The following is a 27,919-nucleotide window of genomic DNA, read 5'->3' as shown; positions in this document are numbered from 1 at the left end:
CTACACTCTGCCGTTTGTCAGCTCAGCTCAAAACTTGGATGAGGTAGCCGTTGCGAACCGCCACCCACCGTGCTGGGCTGGTCCCCTGTGTGCCCGTCCCCCCAGCCTGGGAGCCAGCACAGCTCCTCTGGGAGGAGAGACTGCCCCAGCCGCAAGGAAGTGTTCATTATCCCAGTGGGACAGGGCCACTCCCGGCCACGTCTCCAAGCAAGCCCAGTGCCCCCTCCTCCAGCCTCCACCATCTGAACTGCCTGGGCTGCAGACATCTATGGTAGAGCCTCTGGGGCCAGATGTTATAGGGCAAGCTAAAAATAACCGGGCGGGCCGGCCACCATCGGGGGTGGGGTAGGGGTGGGGGCACGTGCTGGGCGCGGACACATGATCCGAGGGACCCGGCTGAGCCGAGCTAAGAGGCCGGCAGACTGTGCACACTTCTGCTCCCTACTTGTTGGCCCCCCCCAGCCAGAGGGCCCCTCGTCTCTGAACATGTGGGAGGAAATGCCTTTTTCTAGCCGCAGGATGGGCAGCGGCAGAAGGAAGGTCATCTGGGCTCTGTGCTTCCTGCTGCTTCTCCTGGAAGCCGGTTCTGCCAAGAATCTCTGGAAACGGGCATTGCACCCCAGGCTGGCCGAGAAGCCCCGCGTAAGTGCCCGGGAGAGGGAGGCTGGGAGGCGATCCCCCCAAACTCGGGCAGGGCAGCATCTTTATCTGAGTGTGCCAGGGTCGGGAGGTGGGCAGATGAACTCACCGCCCTCACAAGGCTCCTTGTCTGTTGGGAAAGCAGCAGAGGGGCACCCCAAAAATGTGCAGGGGGATTGTGACATGCCTTTGGCTACCACAGTATACTTTCTCCTGACAGGCAGCACCCGATTGAAGACTCCAGGGACTTAAAACTGAGTGTTTTGTCTCAACAATCAATAACCAGATGTTTATAAAATATAATTAGACATTCATGCAGCTATTTACTCATTCAGTAAACAGTCCGTGGAAGCTGCTCAGGGCCAGGCACTGTGTGCGGTCCTGTGGCTGCAGGATGGAGACACCAGCTCCCACCCTGGAGGGGGACATAGTTGAGTAGGGAAGGCGGTCCGGTGACATGTGGCGGCACCTCAAAGGGGTGGTACAACACTGCAAACGGCAGGAGGCATGTGCCTTAGAGCCAGGTGTCTGGGTTGGAATCCACCTTCTGCGGCTCACCAGCTGTGTGACGTCGGGCAATTTATTTGACATCTCTGAGCGCCAGTGAGCTCATCAGAAAAAGAAAGAGTGATGCGTTCCTTTTGACAAATGTATCTGATCACCACTGTTGACCTGGCACTGTCCTGGGCTGTGGGCATACAGACATCAGATCCCTGTTTCGGGGAATTCACAGTTTTGTGAGAGAGGCAGAGAGTAAGTAAGAAATAAGGAAAACATAGTGTGTTTGGTGACAAGTGCCAAGAAGAAAAATAAAGCTGGAAGGGGACTAGGAGATAGAGTGGGGGGTGGAAGGGTGTCATTTTAGTGCCCTCCCTTCCCACATGGGGAGCATAAGGCAGTGTAGGTTCAAAGCTCTCTCGGGGTGAAACGGTTGCTATGCATGCAGTGGTTAACACAGAGCAAGTGCTCAGTGCATCTTGGTGACTTCATTAAATTACTGTGAAATTGGTTGGTGCTTGCCTCCCTGGGGGGTATGCAGCTCCTCAGCGTGAGACCTGATGTCTCATTCAGTACAGTGTTCTGTGCCACGCCAGGCGCCTGCCATTAACTTGGCACTCGGTACATTCTTATGGGTAATTTATGAGCAAATGCATTGGAAGCACAGAAGAATGTGTTCAGCTCTACCCTGGAAGGGTCGGGAGGGTTTTCCAGGGCTCGGGACATTCACCGTTGGGCTTTGAAAGATGAATAGGAGTTTGTCAGATAAATAAGTGGGAAAGGGGAATGTTTAATGACTCTTGCTGTGATGAGATGCATGAAATTATATTGAGGCTAATCCTAACCTCATGGGCTCACATTCTTCAGGTCAGGCAGGAGGCCACTAGGAGTGGAACAGATTCATACCAAGTGAAATGATGGTAGATGTTTAGAGAAGGGAGAGCTCATATGAGACAATGTATTCATAGAAGTCTTCCTGGAGGAGGTGAGACCCTGGCCAGATCTTGAAGAACTATTAAAAATTAGGAAGAGGAAAAAAAAAATTAAAAAAAAATTTTAAAAAATTTAAAAAAATAAAAAAAAAATTAGGAAGAGGAAGGATATTCCTGGAAGAAGATTCAATATGGGCAGAGGTATACTGAGGCAAAAATGGTGCATCTGAGGGGGCAGCCCTCACTACGGGAGAGGGTTGGTTGCTGCAAGGAGGGAGGTTTAACACCTCCATGCTCTTTGCTAGCCCAACAGGATGATTCAGTCCTCCAAAGTAGTTAGCACTTTGGTTCTAGGATAACAAAGAGATTTCCAATACGTGATCTGGTCTGATCCCCACTCTGTCCCAGAGTGTCATAGGAGCAAGTGCCGTGGCATCTCAGGAGGAGGAATGGAGAGGCGGGGTGATTGGGGACGATGTGCATGGGGCCTGGGCAGGTGAGCTTCAGAAACCAGATTGCTTTTAGCCTCCATCTGCCAGAAGGCAAGTGCTTCGAGTTTGCGCCCCGGGATTGGAGCTCTCCCTGGTTATCAGCAGGCATCATCATCCCTCCCCAGTGCTTGGACACGGGAGAGGTTCGTGCCAATAACTGGCCTCAGAGAAAGCACCTGAGGAAGGGTACAGGCTGTTGACTTGTGGACACCAGGCCCAGGGATTCACCTCAGTGGCACCTCCAGTGAGCTGTGTAGCCTCGGGCCACTCACTACCCCTCTGGTCATTGCCTGGGAAATGAAGGCCGAGGCCCAGATGGCCTCCATGGCCCTTGCAAACGCCCAATAGGGAAATTAGGAATATAGGCAACAGCTCCCACACGCTCAGAAGCATGACTTCCCCTCATGGGGCACCTACCACCCCCGCCCCAGACTGAGTCAGGTCTGCAGCCCCGGCCCCTGGAGCGCTGTGGGGCGGGTGTCCGGAAGTGTGCCGCAGCCAGCTCGTACCCACTCTGGAGAGTTGAACAGTGCCCTTATTAAAATTGAATCCTATAAGCCTGTAATTATATAATTTATGTTAAAAAGGAAGTAGATGCTCCCTATAAGAACTGTGTCACTTGCTAATGATTTCACTCCATCTTACAATTAATTCTCTCTGCTCTTGTGGTTATTAGTGGTGTCTGGGTGGGGAGACACCATGTGTGGAGGGGCTGCCACTCGACCCTGTCCAGCTCCTGGCCTGGCGCCCACAATCATGGGGGGCCTACTCACCACGGCGAGATGGCAAGGCTGGTCGTCCAGCCCAGCTGGCACCAGGTGCCCCTTCCCCCTTTCTGCAGGTGGGGGTGGAGGTAGTAGCTGTGGGCAGAGTGGGTCCAGGGCTCTTCCCAAACACTGTGTCCCTTTTACTGCCTGAGGACTTAGAGACACACCAGAGAGGGAGGCACTTCCTCTGTCCCCAAGGAGGCCATCGGGGGACACTTGTCATGAGAAAGGGGGCTCCTGTCTCTGAGCCTCGGCCTCCTGGTCTGCAGCATGGGAAAGGCAGCCTGGCTGCGTTCCCCCAGGGAAGAGACCTTGGGGAGTTGTGTGCCCCGTGCCTGGCACAGAGCACCCCCCTCTATGTGTGCACTATTGAAAATAAAACCAGAGCAGACAAACGCACAGAACCAAATATCTGCCAGGCCGGATAAAAGAGAACAGAATGTTTGGGAATAGCCCAGTGGCCTTTTGCGGGGAGCTTTTCTTTCCTGGCACTTAGTGAAACAGTTCTTCACTGAGTACTTGCTGTGTGTCGGGACAAGCGTTCACCGCACATTAACTCCTAGAAGCCTCTCAACAAACTTTACCATGTGGGGCCCATTGCAGCCACCGTGTCATGTCGCCCCAGGGGCTAGGTTGCCCAGTGGTCTCTGCATGTCGCTGTGGCTGTCTGTTTTGTCCCCCAAGTGCCCACCCAAGGCAGCTAGAGATGGTTGGGCAGTTTGCACCATCCCTGTGGGTGCCTGCCCAACAGAGCGGGCAGTATGGGGCTGCAGCCGCGAGGGCAGGGGTGCCCCTCCTTGATACATGCTGCCCCACTTTTGTGCAGATGGCTCTTGGCCCTGTAGAAGCTGGCAACAAGCCCCGGCCCTGTGACCCAGCTTCCTCAGTCTCCCCAAGAGGGAGTCTCCCCTTATGATTTCTGCGAGCTCCAGAGCCTTCTATTGCATCTCTTATTCTTTTGCCAAGTTAGCAAGAAGGGGAGAGGCAGAGGCCTGGAGCTGTGCAGACCTCCCATCTGCTCTCATCATTGGTAGCCTGGATCTCTCTGGTGGGGGGCATGCCCAGCTGGCACCTAGGACAGTCCAAGGTACTGGGGTGTTTACACCATGGGAACAAATGGAACCAAAGACCAGGCCCCGGCTCCTCATCCCTGGACGGGAGGACCACCTCTGAAGAGTGGTCTGTACAGTTTCTCAGAGGTCCCCTTTGGATCTGAGCTCCAGTCTCCTGTGTATTAACACTCCCTGGATGGGCTCCATGGATGCCTGCTGGAGCTTCCTGGGACCCCTCCCAAACATATGCCCTGCACTAGAATCCTAGTCTCAGGTCTGTGTTGGTGGGTTTAACTGTGTCCCTCAAAAAAGACTTAGGGGCACCTGGATGGCTCGGTGGTTGAGTGTCTGCCTCAGGCTCAGGGTGTGATCCCAGGATCCTGGGATGGTGTCCCTCAATAAGCTCCCTGCAGGGAGCCTGCTTCTCCCTCTGCCTGTGTCTCTGTGCAAATCTCATGAATAAAGAAATAAAATCTTTAAAAAAAAAAAAAAGGCTCAAATCTTAACCCCTGGTACCTGTAATGGGAACTTCTTTGGAAATAGGGTTGTTGTAGATGTAATTAATTAAGATGAGGACATCTGGGGGTAAGGTGGGCCCTCCCTTAATCCGATATGGCTGGTGAGAAGAGACAAGAAGAGATAACAGAAGCAGACACACAGAGGGAAGGCCAGGGGAAGACAGAGGCAGAGACTGGAGGCATGTCTCCACAGGCCAAGGGATGTCAGATGGCCAGGAGCCACCAGAAGCTGGCAGACACAGATTCTCCCACAGAGCTTCCGGAAGAGACCAACCTTGTCAACACCTTGATTTCTAACTTCTGGCTATTGCTTCAAGCCCCCAGCTCATGGTATTTTGTTAGAGCAGCCCTGGGATACTCGTGCGGTCTGCTTCTGGGAACCAACAGAGTCAGCTTCTGGGGCCGGCAACCAGCACCCCTGATGAAAGATATGAGCTCACACCCCTGCAGGATCCCATCATCAGGACCTCTAAGATGCCTCCCTCTAGAGGAGCTGGGGCAGCTCCTGGCCCTTGAGGTGTTCGTGGCTCCCCATGGGGGAGGAGGAGAGGAAGTGGCATGCTGAGGTGAGACAACCCTTCTGTAGGCTTGGCCATAGCCTTGTGTCCAGCTCAGAGTCTGGTACATCACGGGCACGCAGAAACATTTTAAGAATGGGGTCGGATTGAGCTGGCTGGATGGCTGGGTAGATCAAGGAAGGAAGGAAGGAAAAGTAAATGGGTAGCTTGATTTGGGGGGTGACCTTGGGCAAATCACTTTCTCCTCTGGACCTGGCTTCCCCATCTGAGGTTCCAGTCCTGAAATTAATTCCAGGTAGAAATGAGCAAGGGAAGAAGCATCCGGGACCCTATGAGGCTCTAATCTGGGGTGTGCATGTTGGGGGGGGGGCGGGCAGGCAAGCAGAGAGGAAGTGCATGATTAGTGCATCATTAGTGCATCCAAGCAGCACTAGTTGAGGTAGCCAAAGCTGGAAACAGCCCACAGGTCCAGAAGCTCAAAATGAAAAACAGAAATATGACCTCTCCATGCAGTGGAATATTATTCAGCCATAAAAATGGGAATTAACACCTGCTACAGGACAGATGAGCCCTGAAAACATATACTACATCAAAGAAGCCAGTCACTAAAGGCCACGTACCATATGATCTATCTGTACGAAATGTCCAGAAGGGGCAAATCCATAGAGACAGCAGATTAGAGGTGCCGGGGGCCCGGGGAGGGAATGAGGAGGAACTGCTTGATGAGAACAGAATTTCTGTGCGTGTGATGTAAACATTTCAGGAATAGACACTCCAGTGGCACAATATTGTGAATTTAATGCCGCTGAATCATATACTTAAACGTGGTTAAAGTGGCAAATTTTATATTATGTATATTTTACCGCATTAATTTTTTCAAAAGGGTGACAGTGGAAACCTAAGGTACATCTTAGGGATTCTGAAGGTCCATGGGATCCATGTGACCAGAACATTGGACGGTGGCCCCCTCTGTCCCCAGCACCCCAGGGAGGCATGCCCAGTGCTTGCTTCAGACACACTTATATGGTAGTTGGTCTTCTCCTCAGAAGACTGTTCCCTTAAACATTTTCATATCATCCCGACCTCTTCAGTGCATTTAGCTCCATGACTATTATCTGCAGGATAATGTTTTTTATTGTGGCTTTAGTTTTTCATTAATTACTTTTGCGGATGACAAAGAAAATAAATAAATAAAGCAATTCATTTGTTTTATCTGTGTGAAGTCTGGTTTGAGGTTTGTCACTTGTCCTGGAACTGAGCCACGTAAAGACAGGGATATCTTCTGGTTAAGCCCAGCTGTCCTCGGAGTCAGTCCAGTGCCTGGCATGTAGTCAGCCTGCGAACTATGAATGTGCCATTAAATGAATGAATAAATTACGTTTAAGCCTTCTAGAACAGGATAAAAGGGGATGGAATGTTCCAGAAGACTTCCTGTGCAAAGCAGTGCTCGTGGATGCCAGCGTGCTGTCGTCATGCACTGAGATGGGGTTGTGCCTGGGGCGAGATCCGGATTTTTGAGTACCTGTCTGAGGAAGTCCCTAGCCGTGCACCCAGTTCCACTCCCAAAGCCCAGTGTGGAGGTCCCAGGGCGTCAGGAAATGGCATTCATCAAGGCCCACTGAACACGAAGACTCTGTTCCAAAGAGAGGCATATTTTTAGATCTTTGACGTACAAATTCCAGAGGAAGAGCAAGTAATGCTTAGAAGAAAATTGGCTTTCTTCCGGCGCCAAACAAATCAGTCCTGGGGTGCACTTTTATTGGTCTGGCCGTTAAGTCGCTGGAACATTCCAAAGAAGGGTAAAGCTCTAACACGCAGGATGAAGGGGGTGGAGAGCACAGAGGGAGGGAAACCGGTATACTAGGGCAGTTTTGGAGATTGGATTCTTTCTCCTTAAATGGAAATGACTCAAAAATGTTTCCTGGTTAGAAAAATAACGTTTACCGTAAAAGAAAGTCAGACAATCCAGAAAGTTATAACTAATGTAAAAAGATCTAAATTCTTCCTCTGAGACATAAGCTCTGTTGACATTTTGGTGTGTGTGTGTGTGTGTGTGTGCCTAAACTATTCCACGAAATGGCTACACTCACACATATTGTTTTCATTTATTTCTATTGTTTAATTTTTTTATTTTTTTATTTTTTAAAGAAAATTTTATTTATTTATTCATGAGAGACACAGAGAGAGGCGGAGAGAGAAGCAGGGGTCCCTGCGGGGAGCCTGATGCAGGACTCAATCCAGGACTCTGGAATCATGAATCATGACCTGAGCCAAAGGCAGAGACACTCAATTACTGAGCCACCCAGGCGTCCCCCCAAATTTTTTTAAGAAGCTGAAATTTCACATAATGTAAAATTAACCATTTTAAAGCATACAATTCTGTGACACTGAGCACATTGACAATGTTGCACAACCACCACCTCTACCTAGTGCCAAAGCACTCCCCAAAGGAAGCCCCAACTCTGCTAACAGTGGCTCCCCCTTCTCCATCCCCATGCATCTCTTCATCTCTATGGATTTGCCTGTTCTGGAGAGTTCATGTCAATGCAATCCTATGCTTCGTGGAGTTTGTGTCTGGCTTCTTCACATGATTTTCTACCTTGCATTTTTCATTGAACAGTATATGGTGAAAATGTTGATACAGTAGCTCTGTGTCCTCTTTTCAAAGGCTTCTATGGTGTCCCTCAGTACAGATGGGCAATTATTTCTGTATCCAGCCTCCTTTGGTTGGATACAAGGCTGCTTGGTTGTGTAGGAGCCAGACTTGAACCCTTAGAATTGGACTTTCCACCGAGAGAGTCCAGACCTGGCATTCCCTTGACCTGCTCTCTGAGGGTATTGGCAGCACAATGGCTCTGCAGATCCACCGAGGTCTCCAGAACCAGCTCCCTGAGGAGTGAAAAAACAGAGTCACCGGAGGCGGGGGGGAGCCTCAAGGGAGTCGTCTTTATGGGAGGAAGGCATGCAGAACTGTCTACACTGTACCATCAATGTGTGTTCGGCAGCTGTTCGGACATGGACTTGTGATACACTCCCTGAGCAGGAATGAAAACAAGAGATGGAAATCACAGGTTGCCCTGGGATTTTTGTGAAGGATGTTGTCAGTCTGGGGTGGGCCCCCTCATTTGTCTGAGGGACTTGAGTTTTGACTGAGTGGCCACGTAGGGCAGGGTTGATGGGCTTGCAGAGGATGGGGGCCAGGTGTATTCTTAGTAGAATGTGTCCCTGGGGCAGGTGGTTCTAGGACTGTGTCCTCAGCTGGGGCTGGCGCACGGGCAGGCAGGTGGCAGGGGCATGTGAGGACCCCCCCACCCACCTCCTGGAGCTGACCAAGCAGCAGGGAAACTCACAGGCAAGGGGGGGAAGCCGCTCCTTGGATCCAGACTCCCAGCACAGGAAAGCGCCAGATTCAGACAGACCCAGGTGCGACTCCTGCCTCTGCTGCTCACCAGCCGCTTGGCCTTGGGCAAGGGCCCCTCATGTTTTCTGTGCCTCCATTTCTTCATCTGTCAAGTAGGTAAATAACAGCAGCAGCCCCAGAGGCTTATGTGAGAGGATTCAGTGAGACTCAGTATGTGAGGACCTAGCTCAGCGCTGGCACACAGTAGGAGCTTCATAAATGCTGCCTGCCCTGCTGTTATTATGGATGAGACCTCCTGGAGCAGTGACTATGTGCCTCTGTCCCCCCACTTGTATAATGGGGGCAGCGATGGTGACCACAGGGTGGGGTAGATGCTACTTCAGGGCATCCTTGAGGCTGGGCATGGCTGTTTCCAGGTGCCCCCTTCCTTTTAGGAATTCTGACAGTTGTTTGCCTCATCCGACTAGACATAGTGAGGCTGCCAAGTGCCACATGGCACTGTTGCTTGAGCGTCTCCTTGGGGGTGCGTCTTCTGTCCCCAGCTAGATCCAGCCTCCTTGGGGGCAGGGACAAGCTCTCAGGTTTCTTTAGCACCTGCCGCAGCCTCAAACCCAAACCGTCCTGTGAGTGATAGAGGGCAGGAAGGGGGCAGGAAGAAAGGAAGACCTGGAGAGGCGAAGACCTGGAGAAGCTACCCTGAACTGACAAACTCCTGGCTGTGAGACAAGAGGCTTCGAAGGCTGCCAAGTCGGCAAGAAGAAAAGTAAGCATAATTCCAACAATTGGCGTTGCCCGTGGCTCAGTTGCGAGCTCATCGGCTCCCACCACAATCGCCGGCAGCAGGGACAGCTCTTGTGCCCATTTTGCAGATGAGGAAAACAGAGGCTCAGATAATCAGTGGTCTTCCTGTATGATCACGGAGCTACGGAGTTCAAACCCAGACTTGTATGAGGGACTATCTCACACCGGTCAGAATGGCTAAAACTAACAACACAGGGAACAACGGGTGTTCATGAGGACTTGGAGAAAGGGGAACCCTCGTGTACGTTGGTGACAATGCAAGCTGGTGCAGCTGCTGTGGAAAACGGTGTGGAGGTTTCTCAAGAAGTTAAAAATAGAGCTACCCTACCACCCAGCCATTGCACTACTGGGTATTTATTCAAAGGATACAAACATGTGATTTAAAGGGGCACCTGCCCCTCGATGTTTATAGCAGCCATAGCCACAAGAGCCAAACTACAGAAAGAGCCCAGACATCCATCGACAGATGAATGGATGAAGAAGCAGTGGTATATACACAATGGGATATTACTCAGCCTTCAAAAAGAATGAAATCTCGCCATTTGTAATGATGCGGGTGGAGCTCGAGGGTATTATGCTAAGTCCATCAGAGAGAGACAACTACCATATGATCTCACTCATGTGGAATTTAAGAAACAAAACAGAGGGGAAGGGAAGGAAAAATCAAATAAGACCGAAGCAGAGAGAGAGACAAACCATAAGAGACTCTTAACTGTAGGAAACAAACGGAGAGTTGCTGGCGGGGAGGGGGTGGGGAGGGGGTAACTGGGGGATGGGCATTCAGGAGGACCTGTGATGGAAAGACACTGATGAGTCACTGAATTCTACCTCTGAAACTAATAATACACTATATGTTAACTAAATTGAATTTAAACAAAAAATTTAAAAAACAAACAAAAAAAATCCCAAGTAAGCCCAGACTTGTCTAGTTCCTAAGCCTGAGTTAGATCCCTGCTGAACTCAGCTGTAGTGTTGATGAGGCCGCAGGCCTTAGCCCCATCCATCTTGGTAGACTCGCAGGTCAGAGCAGCTCCTAAGTTCTTGCCCCAAAGGAAGGAGAGGCAGCCGGGGAGAGTTAAGCGGAGGGAATAGCGCGTGGAAGGCCTCAAGGCCAGGAGGAGTAAGGAGTCTGAGCAAACCTTCAGAAATTGAGGCCTGATTCTAGATGTATAGTTGGGATGCATTCCTTGGGCTTGGGGAGAGAGGGATGGAGTACTTGGGCTCATGACCCTTCCTCACCTGTGGCCTTGGGCAAGCCTTTCACTCTCCAGGCCTCAGGGGCCTCATCTGTAGTGTGGGTAGTAATAGGACTTCCCCTGCTGGCCTCACGTGACCAGAGGAGGGTGCCGATGCTCGGCAAGAGGTGCGCCATGGATCGGATACAAAGGGACAGCAGCCATCAGTGAAGGCCTCCTGGACAGCAGTGCCAACCACACAGTCCCAAGACAGAAGCCCTTAGGGAGATGACTGGTGACCTGCCAGCAAGTGTCGGCTCGACTTCAGCAACATCACCATGGCAGCTTTCACCCACCGCAAATGCGTGCTGAGCACCTGCTCCACACCAGGCACTGCTGTGGGGGCCCCGGACACAGGTGGGAACCAAACCCAGTGTGTAAGGAGAGCACAGTGGAGAATGGGGAAACCAACTCCGATGAGTGGGTGGGTCCACAGTGTTCCCACACGGGCAGAGATTCAAAGCTAGGTAAAGCAGGGGGGCCGTGTGTTAGTAGAGACCCCAGGGGAAGTGAGGGCGGAGCCAGGCTGCTATCTCAGGCAGGAGACACAGCCTGTGCAAAGGCCCAGGGTGGCACCAGTTCCAGGGACCTCGGAGAGGCCAAGAGTGCTGAACAGGAATGAGCAAGGGAGAGGGTGAGTGCAGGGGCTGAGGGCAGGGGGACCAGCCAGCTCCATCTGACCTTTAACTATTTGTCCTCCAGGGGCTGGGACACCCTGGGGGACTGGGCTGGGGCCAGGTGGTTGGGGGGCAATCTATTTATCTCTCTGATAAAAGCCAGTTCTTTCTCAGAACTCCGGGAAACAATGTTTTTAGGACCCTCTTTGAGTGTCACCTTGCATGACATGAAATATTTTCCAAAACATTTAATCCTTTAATCTGAGCCCCTCGGTGAAATCAGTCCTTTATCACCCATGACCATCTGTTGTTTGGGCTGCACCGTAAATAACTCAGGAGATTTGACTTCTAAGGCGCTTATCTCTTTTGTTCTCTCCAAATTCTGGGAGACGACATTTGAATTCTCCTCGGAGGGAAGAGCATGGCACATCTAAAATTGATCTCTCCGCACACCCCCTGGTGGGACCTCCTGGTGTCCCCGGAACTGGGAAGCTGGACTGGGAGGCTGGAGGGGGAAGTGCGGGGAGAGGGGAGTGACCGTGTTTGACCTCTGATCTGCAGGTTCCAGGCACTTCTGTAAATGAGGCCTCGCCTACGAACAGCCTCCTGACCATGTACACGCTGGCCTCATCACCCTCCCAAGGAGGCCGGGGCAGCTGTCAGGTTCAATTAAGATTACAATGGCGAGGCCCCAACATGGGTCCAATTTTGTTAATTCCGAAGAAAATGAACTAAGAGCTAATGGTGTGGGATTATGTCCTCTGCTTGCAGCTTGAGAATTATTCACAATGATACAGGAATTACGGGGACCGACCTGAGCAGGGGCTGGTGAAAAGGCTGAACCAGTTTGAAAATCCCTGCTCTGGTCTCCCCTTTGTTTGGGGGTAGAAGCACGAATCTCCTGAACCCTTCGTTTCCTTTTATGCCAAAGGTTGGCTTTGTGTTCATTTTTACATTTCACAAATGAAATGACACATATCTATGGGAAAAAAAAGATGCATTTTCTGAGTGAAGCTGGAGTGGGGCCATGAGCGCCATCCTCCCCAGGCTGCCCCTGCCCCACTAGGTCACTGGTTCTTCCTTCTCTTGCCCTCCCTCTAAGTCCAGGGCTCCCTGCGAGGTAGTTTGAAAACCGGGGGCCCTTGGGTCTTGCACCAGTTCCAAGAGGCACCTGGTCGTTACCCGTCCTCGGAGACTCGACGCCCCCTGCAGGGCACTGCGGGCAGTGCATGGTCTTTGCAGCCACGTTAGAGCTGGGGGAGGATGTAGACACATCTTTGACCTTCCTTCTTTTTGCTCCATTGAGGTCAGAGGGCATATGCCATTGTGTTCCTTGCTCTTTTTTTTTTTTAACTAACACAAGTATTTTTCTTGTCATTAAAAATTCTTCCTAATACTTCTCTTTTTGATTGCCTTCTTTAAATTGAAAAAAAATAGTATGTGCAGGGCGTGTTAATTATTCTTTTTTTTTTAAAAGATTTTATTTTTTTATTCATGAGAGACAGACAGAGAGAGAGAGAGAGACACAGACACACGCAGAGGGAGAAGCAGGCTCCATGCAGGGAGCCCGATGTGGGACTCGATCCTGGGGCTCCAGGATCACGCCCTGGACAGAAGGCAGATGCTCAACATCTGAGCCACCTGTGCAGGGCAGACATAATATTGAAGCGGGGCAAATGAATATACAATGAGGAGAAATGCCCCTTGGCTTCAGAACTGAATGCTCCTCTCTAAGGGCAATCTGTGATAACAGTTTCTTGTGTATTCTAGTGCATCCTTCCAAAAATGTTCTAGGCAAACCCTAGAACGGGTTTTAAAACCCCTCGTTTTAAAACATGGTTAGGTGCGTAGCATACAAGCTGTTCTGCACCTTAATATTCCTAACCCACCACTGCATCCTGGTGATCTTTCATAAGCGGGCCAAGAGCAGGTTTGTATGGCTGCACAGTATTCCAGTCTGCAGATAAGCATCATTTACTTGTACAGGAGGGCAGGATTTTGAAATATGGAAACATTTGCAGGGGGGCAGGGGCAGGGGTAAATAGGGGGTTAGGGGACAGGAGCAGGTTAGGCACAGGTCGGGAGGCGGGGCAGGCCAGGGTGTTTTTCTCCTAATGAACCTATTCTATGTGTGTGTGTGTGTGTGTGTGTGTGTGCGCGCGCACGCACGTGTGTAGGGATGTGGAAGGCCTGCCCTCCACACAGCCCATTTTCAAATCCAGAAGCAGAACAATGTCCCCAGCAAGGATGGGGCCTAGTAGAAGAGGGATCCAGTATGGATTGCCTGGTGTGACAGAGTTCCCCAAACTCACCTCTAAAATGCTTATTTTATGGGCACCCCCAGTGGCGCAGTGGTTTAATGCTACCTTCAGCCCAGGGTGTGACCCTGGAGACCCAGGATTGAGTCCCGTGTCAGGCTCCCTGCATGGAGCCTGCTTCTCCCTCTGCCTTTCTCTCTCTCTCTCTCTCTCTCTCTCTCTCTCTTGCCCCATGTCTCTCATGAATAAATAAATAAAATTTTAAAAAATAAAATGCTTATTTTATTGCTCATGTGCCCATATTTCCTGTACGTTAAGTACTGTATCTTATTTTTAACTTTTTATTGAAACTTAATACCAAAAAGTGGGAAAATCACATGTCCAGCTGCCCCCAACACCGTGTAACCGACACCCAGGTCAGGAAGCAGAACGGCGCCAGCCCCCAGGGACCCCCATGCCCCCTCCTGGTCCTGTGCCATCCACGGGTGACTCACCCCGCTGACCTCTCACAACAGACAACACCTTTGCCTGTGTCTGAACTAAGTCTAAGTGGAACGGCGCCGTGTGTTCTCTTTTGAGCTGGCCTTTCTTTTTTCTGTCGCTGAGTATTCTGTGAGATTTACCCAAGTTGTGTGAATTTATCCATCCTCTGTGTGATTTGGAAATTCTCGAAGCTCTGCACAAACATACGGACTGTAAGAGATACACAGAGGAATGTGTGTGTGTGTGTGTGTGTGTGTGTGTGCACGCAGCGCTGCGCACACGCATACCCGAGCGTGCCCGTCTGCAGCAGGAGGGGCGCGGGGCAGACGGGCACGACAGGTGCAAGCCGCTGACGCGCGCTGTCCCCTCAGGCCGAGGAGGCGGCGGGTCCCCGGCAACCCCGCGCCGACCGCTGCCCCCCGCCGCCCCGTTCGCTGCCCCCCGGCGCCTGCCAGGCTGCGCGATGCCAGGCGGACTCCGAGTGCCCGCGGCACCGGCGCTGCTGCTACAACGGCTGTGCCTACGCCTGCCTGGAGGCCGTGCCGCCCCCTCCAGGTAGGCCCCAGGGCCCCGGGGTGGGGGGCGGGGGGCGCCCAGGGGACCTGGGGCGGGGGAGGTGCCGTGTGCCAGCGGGGCCCGCGGAGCAGGCATCCAGCCACCTGCCGGTCCGCGACCATCCTGGGGGCGCACATGGCCCCGGGGAGAGGCCCATTCCGGGAAGATGCCCCCTCCTTAGAAGATGGGGAGATTTCTCATTTTTAAAAAATCCAGATCTCCAGCTTTTCTTAGAAATCCTGGACCACATTCTCTGTGCCACCATCCGCCAGGACCCCAGGGGCCCCTAGATGGCAGCGGGTCCTCCAGTCCTCCCACCCCACCCCAGACCCCACAAGGCCCACTTCCCACACCATCCTGGCCCTGGGTGTATTTGACACAGAGACCCGGGACCTCCCCTGGCCAGGTGGGGTGTACCTGGGAGAGTCAGGGGGGATGCAGGCTCCTGGCTTCAAGTCCACCGGTTAGCTGGTCACCCCTTGAGATGCCCCCAGCTGCACAACAGGACTGAAGTGAGTAAGTGCAGCTCCTGGAGGACTCTGAACATGCGCTATGCCGGCAGGGAGCAGAAAATCAAGATGTTTGTTCAATCTTAATGGCAATTTCTTTGGGAGAAACAGCCCTCAGGGAATCACTCATCATTGAAGGGAAGATTTTAGACCCCTTCTGGAGAGGCTTGGGAGGGGCCGGAAGGGAGCCTGTGGGGATACTGGGGGAAGGTGGGCAGTGTGTCCCCCAGGGCGGAGAAAAGGTGCCCCTGAGTGGATAGGATAGGGGAAGTAAAGTCTCCTCCCCTCTCAGTTCTGCTTGGAGCTGAGCCTTTACATGACAATAGCCTGCTTGGACTGCACCTGTCAGGGAGAGGCCTCTAGGTGCCCTGGGCCTAAATTGATGGAGGTGGCTTGAGAAGGCAGGCCCACCTCCTCCTCCCAAGGCCAAAGCAAGAATGGCCCCGCTTTGTTTTCTTTGGGGTGAGGTCACAGCAGTGACAAGGTACTCAGCACCCTCAATAATGCTCATAATTACAGTCTACCCTGCATTTGAGCACAGCCTCTTGTCAAGGGACTAGGCAGGCTGGGAGGGCTCCTTTATTTAAAAAGACAACATGGCACCCCCTGCTGGTGGAAGAAGCACAGAAAGATACTTTCCTCTGAGTGGATAAGTCAAAAAAGGTTTCCTTTCCTTGGGAGTGTGACAGCGCACAGGGATTCTAGCTCCACTTGCCGCCTACGCCAGGAGCTTTTGAGCAGTGCACAAACTATAAACTGTTCATGACTTTCCCAATAGCCTTTCCATACATCATCTCATGTAATGCTCACACAGCCCTATGGTGTGGAGAGACCGTTACCATCCCTATTTTACAGCTGAAGACACAGAAGCTCAGAGAAGCTGAGTTGCTTGCCCAAGATCACACAACAGGCAAAGCTGGTGTTTCAATCCAGTCTTCTGACTGTGGAGAAGCATCCACTGCTTTAGGCCCTGACTGCAGGGATGCGGGACTCCTACTCCAGGATCGGGACCCATATGTGGGGATCCCTCAGTGCCTGGTACATCTTTCTCCCAGACACCCACATTGCTCACTTCCTTACCCTTTTCAGATCTTTGTCCTGAAGTGATGATCACTTTTCGGGGAAGATTTCCCTCTCTAAATGGCAAACCCTCCTGTAGCCATTCCTTACCCACCTTTCCCTGCTTAATTTTTCTTTATAGCACAATCTAGAACTTTGTGTTTTATTTGTGCATTGACTGTTCTCCCCACTGGATGGTCAGTCCCAGACTGCAGAGTTTGGTCTGTTTCATTCACAGCTGAATGCCCACCATTTGAACTCATCTCTGGGCACCTGAAAAGTACTCAGTGAATATTGAATGAACTAGCGAATCAGTGAATGACTAGTTTTTCGCTGGCCAGGCAGAGCAGTCCAGCTGTTTATTAGTCATAGTAATAATTATAATAACAACATCTAACACAGAGTTTCTCACCCTTGGCACCCTGGACATTTGGGGTTGGATAATTCTAGTTTGGGCTGGGGTGGGGGGCTGACCTGGGCACATGTGGAATAGCATCTCTGGACCTCCACCATGAGATGCCAGTAGTACCCCCACCCCACATTGTTTCAACACAAAGCATCTCCAAACTTTACTGTATGTCCCATGAGGACAAAATCACTCCACTTTGAGAACCACTGATCTAACATGAGCAGATGATCTGAAATGCACCAGGCCCTGTTCTAAGCATCTTACACACTTCGTAGCAATCTTTGGGTAGGTTCCCTCCAAAGCAGACCTGGAGATAAGGACTTGGGTGCAGGAAATTCACTTAGCAAGTGGTCCCAAGAAGTTTTACTGAAGCACAGAGAGGGGAGACCCTGTGCCCCCAGGCCTTTAAGGGTCTGCAAGCTAATGGGAGACCTTGACCAAGTTTCAGTTTCAAAAAATGCAGCAAACTGTGTATGTACATTTCCCACTACTCAGAAGCCTTTGACCAAGGCAAAACATACAAATAGGAAATAGAAATACTTTCTCCTATTTGATAAAAACTAGCATTGAAAACATTTTCTATCATGTGGTCCGAGATGGTAGGGAGGAGGAGGGGAGAAGCAGAAGACTGGAAATCATGCCTGCAGATCCTCCTCATGTCATCCCTCCAGTAGGAAGTTGCAAACTGCTGGTTTGCTCTTCTGTTCCAGTCTGCACCCTGTGAGCAGCTAACGATCATCTTGTGTTCCTTTCAAGAAAAGACTAAGCAGCATTTTTACCAATATCCAACTAGGTACCTTAAAAGGCACTAGACAGCACATCAACCTCTTTATTTTTTGTCATATTTTGGAATCCAACAAAAACAGAGGTCATAAATAAATGTGATCCCAGACCAGTTTTATTTGCTCTCCATAATACATAAAAATTTTTTAAGAGAGAGAGAGTAGGGGGTGCCCGGGGTGTGGGGAGGGACAGAGGGACAGTGAAAGAGAGCATCCCAAACAGGCTCCATACTCAGCATGGAGCTTGACGTGGGGCTTGATCTCACCACCTTGAGATCATGACCTGAGCCAAAATTAAGAATCAGACACTTAACCAACTGAGCCACCCAGGCATCCCTAAGTGCCTAAATTAAAAAAAAAAAATTAATTGCCAACATTTAAAAACATTATATTTTAAATAATATCTACAAGGTTTAAAAAAAAACACAGACTCACAGGCCCTAGGAACATGGGGAATCGCTGGCCAGTGCTGACCAGCAGCTGACCCACTGAGGCCGGGACTGCCTCCAGTTGGCCATGGATTTTCTTATTCATGTCACCTACCTGCTCTCTGCAAGCATTTGGGCTCTCCACCCCTGCTCTGGGATTTTGAACACTTTACAGTCTACCATGTGGATTGATCTTGTTAAAAACGTAGGGACGGGATCCCTGGGTGGCTCAGTGGTTTAGCGCCTGCCTTCAGCCCAGGGCATGATCCTGGTGTCCAGGGATCGAGTCCCACATCGGGCTCCCTGCATGGAGCCTGCTCCTCCCTCTGCCTGTGTCTCTGCTTCTCTCTTTCTCTCTCTCTGTCTCTCATGAATAAATAAAATCTTTTAAAAAAATAAAAATAAAGAGCCAGCTATGCTGCTATAACAAAAAGACCCATAAAGCCAGGAGTCCCAACCTATTAGGCATTTAATCCTCTGTTGCTTAATAGGCCAGAGTAGCTGGTGGCCCATGGCAGGTAGGTGGCCCCACTCCAGTCATCCAGGTACCCAGGTTCCTTCCATGTTGTTGCTCTGCATGATCAAAGTGTTCCCAGCTGCAGGAAGAGGGAAAGCCAGAGGCTGGAGAGCAAAGAGGCATCAGTGCAGGGACAAGGCAGGAAGTCATGTTATCACTTCTGCTCGCATCCCATTGGCTAGAACCCAGTCATGTGGCCATACCAGCAAGGAAGGCTGGGAAATGTAGTCTTCAACTTGGCACCCAGTAGAGGAAACTCAAAGTTCTGCTACTGAAAGTCTGGGCCAATGTATGGCAGGGAGCCTCTCTGTTTCTCATGAAGTGTAGGCTCCCACACTCCCAGAGGCTGGGGCGTTTCTCAGATACCTGAGGAGCGGTGGGGGGGGGGGGTGGTTGAGGGGGCTTAATTTAACCATTCGTTATTTTGTTAGTTTTAGACTGGCTAGTGCAGCCGAAACCTCGATGGCTCGGTGGCAACGGCTGGCTTCTGGATGGCCCTGAGGAGGTGTTGCAAGGTGCCTACAGGATGAAGCCCAACCTGACATCCGAGCCAGGGTCCCTCCATCTCAGGCTGCCTCTGCTCCAGCAGGCTGTCTGCTGTCACGTGCTCAGATACTCAGTACTCCCCACCTGATATAAAGGGTGGTGGCTGGGGCTTGGCCAGGCTCTCAGAATCCCCAGAACAGTATAGGGCTTGACGTTCCCTCTGCCAGGGGTGGAGGGTGGGAGGGAGATCTGAGAGGGAGGGGGTTGGGGTTGGCTTTCAAACTCCTAAAATCATAATAAAGGGTTCACTCCTTCTTGAGAGTGAGGCCTTCTCTAGGTGGGTGGACAGCAGGCAGCAGCCCTGGGATCTAGAGAACTGGAGGGTACGGGTGTGTGCACTTGTGCATATGTGACTCTGCCCATGACTCTGCACACATCTGTGTGCACACCTGCATCTGTGAGTGTGTGCAGCTATTCTTGTGCTCTGTGAATGTTTGTGCATTTGTGTGAAGGCAAATGTGTGTGATTGTAGGTGTGTGTGTGTATTAAGAGCCACGGTGGCAAAAATGTGTTTGTGTCAGGATTTGTGTATGAATGTGTGTGTACACCTGTGGCTGTAGATGTGAGTGCATGCGTGTGTCAGGATTTGGTGGATACAGGCACAGGATTTGTATGTGTGTAGATGCACATATCTGTGTATGCATCAGGCTTTTGTGCATGAACACACATGACTATAAGTGTGAGCATGTGTGTAGGTGCATATGTGTGTGTGTGTGTGTATATTCATGTGTGTGTGCGTGTGTGTATATGTCACTATGTACATGAGGGTGTTTGGGATCATGTGACTTTGGACTGTCCCTGTGTGTTGGCAAGTGTGTGCATATGTGCATGTGCATGAACATGCCACTGTGAGAGAGAGCCAAGGCATAGCCTGGAACATGGGGTGCAGTGGGAGGCAGACCCTCTGGTTCCCTGCTCCCACCCAAGCCCCGGGCATGTGTCCCTCCCACAGCTGAGGCCTGCAGCACCACGGAGGACGGGGCGGAGCCTCTCCTCTGCCCCTCAGGCTATGAGTGCCACATCCTGAGCCCTGGTGATGTGGCCGAGGGCATCCCCAACCGCGGGCAGTGTGTCAAGCAGCGCCGGCAGGCAGGTGAGTGCGGGCCCGTGCCATGCTCCTGGCCCCTGCCCCTGCCCCACTCTCCCTAGAACACCCCACAGGGACACCAGTCCCAGAGAAAACTGCCAGCAACCCCCAAACCTGGCCGAGAGCTCCTCCTGTCCTCCTACTTCTGTGCCTCCCGCTTTGAGTCTTCCACCCTTTCCCTGCCTCACCTGCATGGGACCCACGTCTTTGAGCCCTGCCACCTCCTAGCTGGGATCAGTTGCTTCAAGCCTCTTAGCCTGCATTTTCTCATCTGTGAAATGCGGCCACTGTATGGTGTTCTGGAAATTCATTTAAATCATACATGTAAAGCCCTCAGAGCAGAGCCAAGCAATAATAGGTGCTCAGTAAACATCAGATATTTTATATCCATCTTTCTTTCTTTTTTTTTTTTAAAGATTTTGATTTATTTATTCATGAGACACACACACACACACACACACACACACACACACACAGAGGCAGAGACACAGACAGAGGGAGAAGCAGGCTCCATGCAGGGAGCCTGACGTGGAACTCGAACCCAGGACTCCAGGATTAGGCCCTGGACTGAAGGTGGCACTAAACTGCTGAGCCACCCAGGCTGGCCTCTTTCTATCTTTTTTAAAAATTGTCTGAGAACCCTTGACTTCCCAGGGTCTCTGCTAAGAGCATTCAGTATGACTTAACTCCTTTTTTTCCCTGGAGGTGAATAGTAAATAATAAATCAACCGGGAAAGGGCATGAATGGCATTGCTTCAGTCTGCACGATTTTCCCACAGAGAGCCAGGACCACAGAGCAGGTGCCGCCAGTGATACCTGGAGCCTCACACGAGGTGTAAGGTCCACAGGACTTGGAAGAAATGGGTGGCAAGCGAAGAATCTGGAATTTCAGGGAGATGTGGGTTGGTCTTGTCACAGATGAGCTCCCTGGGATTCTGAGAGCCTAGACTCAGGGCCCAGTCCCCACTTCTGCATCTCTCAGCCCTGAGAGCTGCAGATGGCACCCTTGGTCAACACCGAGGCCGGAAGAACACGGCAGGGTACGTGATCTGCCAAAGCACTTCTTTTCTTGATTTGACGACGTATTTTCCTGAAGTGTTTCAAGAAGGACACATTTAGTGCTATGCAGTTAGCATCATCATCACTGCAAATAGCCTGAGTGTGAGACCTTAGAACTGTCTTGAGAAGCCTGGCTCCTGGAATGCTGAGCTTTGAAAAAGTTGCCCATAAAAGGGGGCATCTGGGTGGCACAGTGGGTAAGCATCCAACTCTTGATTTCAGCTCAGGTCATGATCTCTGGGTGGGGAGATCGAGCCCTGCGTTGATTCTCTCTCTCTCTCCCTCTCTCTCTCTCTCTCTCTGCCCCTTCCCCACTTGAGCTCTCTCTCTCTCTCTCAGAAAAGAATTGCCCATAGTAGGCATCTTAGTGGTTTCTCCTACATTCCACCTGCTGTTTGGGGTTATGAGCACGTTCTCCCACCAAACGGCCTGGGCTCCAGTGGCCACTTGGCTCCTCACTGCTGCGTATGGCAAGTAGCCTTACCTTCTTGGCCTTCATTTTCCTTATCTGTAAAATGGGCTAATAATAGTTCATCTACTTCACGCCATTCTCTGTCTTATGGAAGAGGAACTTGCCTACAGTATACACAGCTAAGGAGGAGCAGAGGGGGAGTTCTGAGCCAATCCATGGGCCGCAGAGCCCATGCGGTGTGTGAGTGTGTGTGTGTGTGTGTGTTCTCCCCTCCCTCAGGAATGATCGGAGCCTTCCAGCTGGAAATGTAAGTGAAATTCCTCCTAGCCTTGTTCCCAGAGGCTGCCAGTGAGCAACAATTGTTGGTAATTATATGGGAGTTTGAAAATGCCTTGACGTCCAACAACTTCCCTCAGGACAACAGCCTCGGGGAGGAACAGGGGCACTCATCTCAGGTTAACCAAAAAGAAGCCTTTTATTTAAGTTTTATCTTTTTTAACTACATATTTGAAATAATTTCAGACTTCAGGGTGTCTGGGTGGCTCAGTTGGTTAAGCATCTGCCTTCAGCTCAAATCATGATCTCAGGGTCCTGGGGTCGAGCCCCATGTCAGGCTCCCCATGAGTGGGGAGCCTGCTTCTCCCCCTCCCTCTGCCCCTTCTTCTGCTTGTGCACTTGCTCTCTCTCCCTCTCTCTCTCTCTCTCTCTCTCTCTCTCTGTCAAATAAATAAATAGTCTTTAAAAAAAATTTTTTTAAAGAAATAATTTCAGGCTTCGGAAAAGTTGCAAGAACCGTACCTTGAACCCTCCACCCCAATGATCTGTCAGTTGTTAAAATATGGTTTTTACCATTCTCTCTTCCTCTTCCCGGTCCCCACTGTCTCACCATATAAATCTGCATATTTATTTTGGGAACTATTTGAGAATAAGTTTCAGATCTCATGCCCACACCTAAGATGCAAGTCCCCTCTGAGAGCCAGCTCCTAGCCAGTGATTTTTCAGGTTTTACAGCCCATCAGCTTGGAACCCAACATTGGAAGGGTTCATGTTTTTCTCAAGAGGAAAACAAATGTTGACACAGGCAATAAATCTGACTCTTGGGAGAGCAGGGTCCGGGGAGTCAGTGCATGTCTCCAAATGGGTTTGAGGTCACTCAGAGGCTGAGGGTCTTGTGTCTCCCAGGCTTGCCCCTGACAGAGCAATATTGCTAATGCCGAATGAGCAGAACAGAGGATCACTCAGTCTTGAGCAGGGGAAATCTATTTCATAAAAATGACATGTAATCATGTTTGGTAAAGATATATGTGTGAGGAGGATGTCCAGCTCCACATATCCCTCTGTCTCCTTCCCCAGTGTTCATCCCCAAGGAGAAGGAAGGCCCAGGAATGCTTCATCGCCGCCAGCAAACCCAGCCATTTGCTTCAGAAAATAGCTGTGGCCCTCATTGCTGATAAGTTATCAGCCTGAGGGTATGGATCCGTTCTGCTGGCTTCTGTCACCTTGTACTATAAATGTCAGTGGGGCTCTAAGCACCCTGATGCTTTTTAGGATGGCCACAAAACAAAAGGAAACAAAATGTCTAGCTATTGTATAAATGTGATCTTTAAAACTGAGACATCATTGACATATAACATTATATTAGCATAAATGGGCTTTGTTGACAAAGCTGATGTGCCGAGATGGAGGGGTGAGCTCATTCCTGGCAGTGTTCAGAGAAACTTCTGCGTACCTGGTCAGACTTCTCAGGCACAAATGTTTCACTGCCGTGATAGGCTGGGGGCGGGGGGGGGTGGGGTCGATGACAACTAACAGCGAGAATCCTTAGTAATTGCAGGTGTATGACGTTCCAAAAAATTGACCACTTTTCACGTACAAAAATGGCAGTCTCGTGTGGTTTCTCCTATTATTTGCATATTGGTGATTCAAATGAAATTATTTTCATCCTCACAATAATGAGGTGCTGTTTTTTAAATATTCATTTATTTATTTGTTTATTTATTTAAGAGAGAGAGAGAACATGAGCAGGGGGAAGGGCAGAGGGAGAGGGAGAAAGAATCTCAAGCAGACTCCCCACTGAGCACAGAGCTGGACAACACGGGGCTTGATCCCAGGACCCTGAGACTCTGACCTGAGCTGAAACCAAGAGTCAGACCCTTAACCAACTGAGCCACCCAGGTGCCCCAAGAAGTGCTAATTTTATGCCCATTTTAGGTGAGTAAACTGAGGCCCAGAGAGGATTAGTGAAACTCATTACTTTGCCACATGCAGTAAGAACTTAGACTCAGAAAGTACCATGTGTTCCCCATGTGAATTATATAGCTTGTAATCACACTTGCTGAATAATATGTTGAAATTCTGTTTCTGGTTCATCTGTTCAGACAGCAGTTCCTAAGCTTTTTGGCCTCGGGATCCCCTCACACACGAAAAACATTGAGAATCCCATAGAAATCTCCTTTGTGGGGCTGTGGGTAATTACTTGACTAAACTAAAGCCAAGGCATTAAAAATATTTGTGTTAATTCCTTTAAGAATGACAATGACAAACTCATGCATTAAACAGAAATAACATTTCTTTACAAGTAACTATGCTTCCCGACACACACAAAAACAGAAGACTGGCATTGGTTTACATTTTTGCAGTTCTTTCTAATATGTGTGTGAAGAGAATTAGATTCTCACGTCTGCTTCTGCATTCTATTGGTTGTGACATCACCATCGTGCAGCTTCTAGAAACTCCATGCGCACTTGGGAGGAGGGGATGGTAGTGAAAACACAAATAATTCCTTGGTGTTCTTATGAAATAGTTTTGGCCTTATGAACTCACTGGAAGGAGTTTAATCCTCTTGCTGTTTTCCAGATGGGCGATTCCTCCGACACAAATTTTACAAAGAATACCCAGGTAAGAAAGGAAACACTCTTCCTTTGCATAGGAAACTTAAAGGAGCGATGAGAATTTTTTGAGTGAAAAAGAAAAAATAGGATTCCATTGGCTGTTTTAAGAGCTATAGTCTGAAGTTGCTGTGAAGAGAAATGAAGAGAAATGTCCATACTTTTCCCAGGTGCCTTTCTGCCATTAGATGGCCCTTTGGAGGTAATGTGGTGATGCCAACATTGGAAATCTTGGCATTTCACACCAAGATGCTTCTGGTGTGAAAATCTCTCCTCCATCCTGAGCAGCCTTCCAGGTGGCATCTGACATGAACAGGAGCCATTCTAGGGTGCAGCCTGGGACTGAGGCATCAGCTTAGGGATGTCTCACTGGGGACAAAATGAGAACTAGGATTGGAAAATAAAGTAGATGATGGTATGCAGAGGAGGTGAAAGCTAAAGAGGCATTCATAGAAGAAAAGTGGCTTCGTGTTAAATGTTAGAACTCGGGACTAGATATGCTTGAGTCTTTCCTACTATCATTTAGGGGATTGAAAATACGCTGACACTATTTTTCTATCTAGTCATTCATTGATCCATCCATCCCGTCTCCTAATCTTCCATCTATCCATTCTTTCATCCATCTTTCCTTCCATCCATCTATCCACCAGTTCTTCCTTCCTTCCATCCATCCATCCTTCCAATATTCCATTCTTCCATCCATCTTTCCATCTTCCATTCATCCATCCATCCTTCCTTCCATTCATCATATCTTTACTAAGAAGTCATAGCACATATTTTTCAAGCACCACTCTTTATTCTGTGCCAGAAGTTGGGACTACATTTGTGATCATGGTAGACTCAATCTCTGCCATCATGCGGCCACTATCAAGCAGGAAATACAAACATTAATAGCCCCAAGTAGTTATTTAATAACAATAGTGATTAGGGTGATTGAGGTCACATACAGGACAGTATGACAAGATATTAGACAGATGTCAAGGAAGGCTTACTGAGGAGGGGACATTTAAGCTCAGCTTAGAGAATAAGAAATAGTGCACAGAGGAAGAGCCAGTGTGAATCCTGAGTTTGGAAACAAGTTGGCCATCACTGCAGCTGGTGTACAGTGAGCAAAGAGGGAATGGCAGTAGATTGGGCCAGAAATGCAGGCAGGACCACAGCACACAGGACACTGCCCTGACAGAGCCCTAGTCTTTTTGCAGAAGGTGACTCCAAAAATGTGGCGGAGCCTGGGAAAGGACCCCAGAGGCACTTTCAATAAGGCAGCAGTGCTGGTAAGTGGGAGGGATGGTGGCCAATGGCGGCGGGGTGGGGGGGAGGTTTGTGCAACCAGGTGTCCTGGGAGCTTGAATCACCAAACTGACCAGTGGGAGGGGAGAGTGGGGCTTTACCTGGGGTAGAACTTTAAAATTCTCAATATCAAAGTAAACATACGAGAACTTGGTATGTAGCCGAGGTGGAAGTTTCTATACCATCTGGACCTAAATCCAAACACTAGACTAGGTTGCAACTTTCCTTTCCATTCCTTGTCTTAATGCCTCCATGAACAGCAGATGAGTCCTCTGTTGTTCCCTGAAGTCTATCCCTCTGCGTCTCCCTCCCTCTGTCACATGATAGCCTCAAGTGCCAACTCCTCTACAGGCACATGCGCAGCACTCAGTTCCCTAGCAGCCATGGGTGGCTATCTGCATGGTGTCTGGCATTGCACTGCGGCTGTCGCAGTGAAGGACCAGGGTCCCCACACCCAGGGGGACACTAAATAAATTAACAGAGAAATCAGCCTGCAATAAGTGTTGTGAAGACAATGAATAGGGTCATGAGGCAGAGTAGCCAGGTTGGGAGGGGCTGTGAGAAGGTCATATCTGAGCCAAGATCTTTGAGGAGAAGCAGCTGCCTTGGGAAGACCTGGGGAACAGGTGTGCATGGGCAGAAGTTGCTGGAAGAGCATAAGTCCCCAGGCAGGAGAGATCTTGGTTTCGAGGAGCCACAGGGAGGCCAGTGGGGTAGGAAGAGAATGATAGCGGTGAGGATGGCACCAGAGAGTGTAAGGAAGGCACAGGCCCTGCTCTCAGACACTCTCCAAGGCGAGATGCATGCCTGTGGATGCCAAAGACTGGGAGCATCTCTGCCAGTAAGACCCAAATGCCCACCTCACCCTTGTAAAAGCTGAATATCCACACACGGTAAGCAAAAGCCCTTGAAAGCAGCCTATTTCCCCAGAATGTCCTTGAAAGGCAAACATTGGGTTTCAGATTCCAGAATATTCTAGTGCAAGTCCCCCAGGAAACTCTTGAGCCCTTGGGGATTGGTGCCAACATGTCTATTACCTGCTGATGACAGGAATGGTCCTTGGAGTGGGCCTGATCCCCTGAGGACAGTGAGCTTCCACAGGGAGGCGCTGGGGGCCGTTTGCAGTGGCTTCTGGGAGCAGCCAGGTGGCCCCAACTGGGCTTAAATTCTTGACCCACCACATATGACTTCAGGCAAATGCCTTCAACTCTGCATGTCCCAGTTTCCTTATCTATAGAATGGGAATGATGGGGAGGGATGTGTTAGGAACTAAACAAGACGATACCTAGAGAGATTGAAAGTTGAAGGAAGTTAAGAATTCAGTCTTAGGGAAACAGGCATCTTACTGGTGTATGTGGGGGGGGAGGGGTGCAAGGAAGTAGATGACGCGGACTGTGACCTCGTGTTCTGCCCCAGCGGCGGCTCATGTTGCTCTCTTCTCTGTTTCTCTTCCAGCCAATTGCAAGAACATTCCTCCACTTTCTGCTAAGTCTTGGAAACAGTTGGATAAAACATGATCTGACCCCCAGAGGTCATGCTCAGCTCCACAGAGCATGACCCCAGAGATACTTAGACAAGACACGTGGCTCCCAATGTCAGCATGACCCGTCTGGCTGGGTGACTTTGTGGGAGCCCCTTGCCAGCACCAGATCCCTGTTTTATTATCCTGAAGATCCAGCACGTCTGACCTGGTGATTCCACAGGCCTCGGGAAGAGGTCACCGTCTTTGGGAGCTGTATGAAGCCCCATTCTAAGACAGAGTTCAGCATCACATTTCTTCCAGATTTGACTCTGGAAGGCACGTACCTATCCCAAATGTTCTCAAAATAAATCTCTCCTTACAAAATGGAAATGAACTTACCTACTCTACTCAGGTGGCTAATTCATACCTTTAATCCCCATGATTTTAAAATTGCAGGTGCTGAAGCCCTAGAACCCTGGGGGTGGGCCGGGGTGGGGGATGCTGGGATGGGGTATCTGCCCAGGTCTGCTTCTGGAACCCTGGAACACCTGGCTACATGCTCACTGCTCTGGGTCGATCCCTCTGAGGCAGACCCTGGAAGGAGGCTTTGTTGAAAGTACTTTCTTAGGAAAATTCCTAACTTTCCTGGGGGGAGGGTAGGGAAGTGGGGCGGGGAGGGAGGAGGAGGAAGTCAGATAGGTGAAGTATCAGGGTCCCACAGAGGGTGACTTCGGTGAGATCCCTCA

The 27,919-nt window shown here is 50.2% G+C and overlaps 1 protein-coding gene across 2 annotated transcripts; it reads left to right on the top strand.

Annotated features, from left to right (window-relative positions):
* Nucleotides 1-180: 180 nt before the first annotated feature.
* On the top strand, nt 181-27,563 carry WFDC1 (WAP four-disulfide core domain 1). Of its 2 annotated transcripts, XM_041772280.1 has the most exons (7): nt 181-642; nt 14,542-14,725; nt 18,861-18,944; nt 19,928-20,068; nt 24,390-24,431; nt 25,624-25,695; nt 27,167-27,563. In XM_041772280.1, the coding sequence occupies exons 1-6, from the start codon at nt 379-381 to the stop codon at nt 25,680-25,682; spliced, it is 774 nt and encodes a 257-aa protein (XP_041628214.1). In that variant the 5' UTR covers nt 181-378; the 3' UTR covers nt 25,683-25,695; nt 27,167-27,563. The 2 variants fall into 2 exon arrangements, with proteins under 2 accessions (XP_041628214.1, XP_041628215.1); XM_041772281.1 differs by lacking the exon at nt 19,928-20,068.
* The last annotated feature ends 356 nt before the right edge of the window (nt 27,564-27,919 follow it).

This window comes from Vulpes lagopus, chromosome 10, assembly GCF_018345385.1.
Source record: "Vulpes lagopus strain Blue_001 chromosome 10, ASM1834538v1, whole genome shotgun sequence".
Classification (NCBI taxonomy): domain Eukaryota; kingdom Metazoa; phylum Chordata; class Mammalia; order Carnivora; family Canidae; genus Vulpes; species Vulpes lagopus.
Note: the sequence above shows the minus strand (reverse complement) of the source record. Positions and strands in the feature narration are given on the sequence as shown.

Bases quoted from the DNA above. Each gene is read 5' to 3' on its own strand.
- WFDC1 (XM_041772280.1), top strand. From the start codon at position 379: ATGATCCGAGGGACCCGGCTGAGCCGAGCTAAGAGGCCGGCAGACTGT. The intron at 14,726-18,860 runs GTAGGCCCCAGG...TTATTTTGTTAG, and splicing joins GGCCGTGCCGCCCCCTCCAG to TTTTAGACTGGCTAGTGCAG. The intron at 20,069-24,389 runs GTGAGTGCGGGC...GCTGTTTTCCAG, and splicing joins CAAGCAGCGCCGGCAGGCAG to ATGGGCGATTCCTCCGACAC.